This window comes from Microtus ochrogaster, chromosome 8, assembly GCF_000317375.1.
Source record: "Microtus ochrogaster isolate Prairie Vole_2 chromosome 8, MicOch1.0, whole genome shotgun sequence".
In the NCBI taxonomy this organism is placed as follows: domain Eukaryota; kingdom Metazoa; phylum Chordata; class Mammalia; order Rodentia; family Cricetidae; genus Microtus; species Microtus ochrogaster.
The window spans coordinates 15,504,124-15,507,717 of record NC_022015.1 but is presented as its reverse complement, the minus strand read 5'-3'; the positions used below and the strand labels follow the sequence as shown (position 1 = coordinate 15,507,717).

General features: G+C 45.3%; 1 protein-coding gene across 3 annotated transcripts in view; it reads left to right on the top strand.

Annotated features, from left to right (window-relative positions):
• The window catches only part of Tmem159 (transmembrane protein 159), a 17,427-nt gene extending 14,391 nt beyond the window's left edge, over positions 1-3,036 (top strand). For all 3 annotated transcript variants that reach the window (XM_013347719.1, XM_005351159.2, XM_026781053.1), the window contains one exon: positions 2,340-3,036. In XM_013347719.1, coding sequence (XP_013203173.1) covers positions 2,340-2,386 — 47 coding nt within the window. In that variant the 3' untranslated portion in view covers positions 2,387-3,036. The remainder of the gene's footprint in view (positions 1-2,339) is intronic.
• The last annotated feature ends 558 nt before the right edge of the window (positions 3,037-3,594 follow it).

Genomic DNA, 3,594 nt, shown 5'->3' with positions numbered 1-3,594 from the left:
ACACACACACACAAACACACATACACACTGAAAGAGAAAAGAAAAGCACAGTCAGAATGGTGTTTGTCAGTGGAGAGGCTCAACTTGGTTCTTCCCGTCTCCATTTTCTTCCCGAGACATCAGGCTCCCATTTGGGCAGAGATTCTCAACTTCCTGTTCTCAGGAGTCACTTGACCTTCTCAAAGGCTACTGAAGCATCCGAGGCGTGGGTGCAGAGCTTTGATAACAGTCCCACTGCAAGTTACAGCAGCAACTATAGAACTGTCTGTCCTCTTAAAAGGAAAAATACCAACCATCTAAACAAAAAAACATGTTAATGAAAAATGGTTGTATTTTATAAACAAAATTAATTTAGCCAGGTCACAGGTCACATTGTCTTATATTTTATCAATAGCCTTCTCTATTTTTTCCTACCTCCTGCTATATGGCCAGGGTTGGCCTGGAACTCATGATATAGTTTAGGTTAGTCTCAGTTTCTTGATCCTCCTGCCTCAGCACCCTTCCCCAAGTGCTGGAACTACAGGTGCACAGTGCCACCCTGGCTATCATAGTTTTCTTAACTATATGCTTTGGTGGAAGTAGCAAGGCTAGCCTCTGTACCTCTGTTCATGTGGTCTGGAGGAAATCTTTGGAGAAGCTGGACCCTCACAGTGCAGTGGGGAAGGGGAACCTTCTCCAGAGGACTGTGGATGGTCTCTGATAGTATAGCTGAACTCCATAATGATTCGTGCTTCTAATTTAGTGAAAATGTGACATTGTTTTTTCACTCTTTTACTAACATAGTCTGAGCAGATCTGTACCACACAGGATTTGTGACTTGATGCCTTGGTATGAAGGGTCAGTTCACTGAGTCACTTAGCTCTTCCACATGTTATGTGAAAACTCCCCTGTTCCTCTGTGAGATAACAAGAATGGAAAGAACATAGAAGGTGTTATGATAAATTAGATGCTGCGTTAGGAAAATCTTTAACACTCAAGATAAAGATAGTCCCTCATTGACCCAAAGTACAAGAGATCAAAGAGGAGCTACCAATTTGTTCTATGACTTAATGGGTTTGATCCTAAACTGAAAGATGAAAAAGGAAACAAATTCTAATATGGCCTTACTTAGGGAAATATACTAGACAGTTTCTCAGCAACACATTGTGATCTTCTCTGTAGATAATCTTAATGTCAGAGATGCTGGAGAGACTTCCTAGGGCCTGAAGGCTGGGGTAGGGGGAAGTAAGGGGCCAGGGCAGCACGTGCCTTTGTAGACCACACAAATCATTCACCCCACGTCACCCTGGGTCTTTCCAAATAGCCAGAGTGTGCCTGACTTCCCCCTACCCCACTCCATCCAATTACTGCAGACTGAATTCAGAATTTAGGCTTCTGAGGCAAGCATTCTCTAGGCCTTTAAAGTTATTGTTCTTGAGCCAGGTTGTGGTGGTGCACTCCTTTAATCCCAGCACCTAGGAGGCAGAGGCAGGAGGATCTCTGTGAGTTTGAGGCCAGCCTGGTCTACAAAGCAAGTTTCAGGACAGCCAGGGCTACACAGAGAAACCTTGTCTCAAAAATCCAATATATATATATAATCATCCTTAAATTTTGACATAAGCTCTCACAAAGTTGATCAGGCTGGCCTTAAACTCACTCTGTAGCTCAGGCTGGCCTTGAAACTGCAACGTCCTTCCTGCCCTAGCTTCCCAAACAGCTGGGATTGTAGAACCTGTCACACTGCCCAGTGCTTCTTCACACACTTGCTTACAAAAAGAAAGAAGAGCAGAGCAAAGGTTCCTTGGTTTTGGTTTGTTTGTTTTGGCTTTTTTGTTGCCAGGTAGAAATGTTTTTGGTGGCAAGTAATTACAAACATAATAGCCTGAGGTAGATACTAACTCAAATAAGGTTTTGTTTTTATTGGATAACCAAGAGATGGAGATAGCCCAGGAGGGCTGGTACAACCACTATATGGTGTCACCAACATACTGAGTGCCTTCTGCCTTTCTTCGCTGCCATCCTTAGCCTGTGGGTTTGCCTCCACATGGCCGTAACTGGTACAGCTCTCCAGGTACAAACATGTTCGGGGGAGGGCACCGGTGAGAGATCATGAGCGTGCAAACGAGCCCAAGAGACCCGTTCTCTCAAGTGAAGTCTTTCCCCAGGGCTCTTCCTCATTCTCCCAAAGACACATCATTAGCTAGACCTTCGTAAGGTGTCAGTCAGCTTGGACAGGAGTTCAGCTTTCTTACCTTCTGTGACAAGAGTTCATAGAACACACCAACCAAGAGTGCGGCACACGTGCTGGGCCATTCTTGGTGTGGCTCCTAAACTAACCATTTTCTCCTTTCACACAACAGGCCCCTGCCACAGAAGCATGCCAACACCAACTGTCAGCTGGCTATGAAGTCTGCAGACTTTGAGGGGCTCTACCAGGAATGACAGGCCATACGGAACCAGAGATTGCTTCCTAAGCATGCTGGGAAAGCTCTTCGCCTCTCTGTTTGGGTCATAGCTCAGAGAGAGGGCTGGATGCTTGCTCTGCTTCACCGCTCACTGTGTCTAAACTGCAGTGGCCAGAGCCACCTCCCCAGCCCTCCTCTGCCCTTCCCAATCCCCAGTATGCAGTCTTGACCTTAGCAGAGTCCCAGGCTTCTAGAACTGGGAAGCTTGACCACCAGGGCCACTGGGTTGAGTCCTAGGTCCCATTTGGGGTAAGGTCACTTGTTTTTGAAGTTTAGTTTCATTTTATTGGGAGGGGGGGAGGATGAAGAAGAGCGTTTTCTCCAGTCATTTGAAAGAAGAGGTAAAAGAAATAACCCAGAGTCAGCTCTCCTGCCTGTATTGCTTTTCTATCAGAAAGAGCAGCAACATCTGGGGATTGTGGGCTGACTTGAAAAGCAGTCTTAACCTTGCAGCTAGGAGTCCTTTAGTCTCAAGGCCTAGTTGAGGAGTGCCTTGATCGTCGGCGTATTTGTACTTGATATGTTTATATTGTTTTTAAAAGAATTTGCCCTGTCAAGCCATTTCTCGACAAACAAACAAACCACGCACGTACTGAAGACTACAGAGCAAACAAACAAAAAAGCCTGTGTGGTTTCCTCTTTACAGTTATTAAATATTTATTTGGTTCTTGCTATGCCTTCTCTCCTACTCATTTCCATATGTCAGACATGCATTAATTAGATGTTTGCTATCATGACAAAAGACCAGAGATAATTATCTTTATAAAGGAAAAACTGTGGCTCGCGGTTTAGAAGTTCCAGTACAGAGTTCATTAGACCTGTTGATTTGAACCCGTGACGGCTCAGTACATGCTGGGGTTCCTGATGAAGGCCTGCTCACCTCATGGTGGCTAGGGAGCAGAAAGAAGAGCCTGGGGTCCCAATATTTAAGGGCAATCCCTAAGGACCTAACTTCCCATTGGGCCCCATTCTCTAATGGTTCCTTCTATCCTTTTAGCACCGTGGTCTGGTGACCAAGGCTTTAACACATGGACCTCGGGGCAACATAAAACCGCAGCAATTTCTCTGTTGATTTCACAGCCCATCCTGTGTAATTTTGGGGCCTGAGTTACTTTTCAGGTTGTTGTGAGCAAATACCCAACAAGTTGCC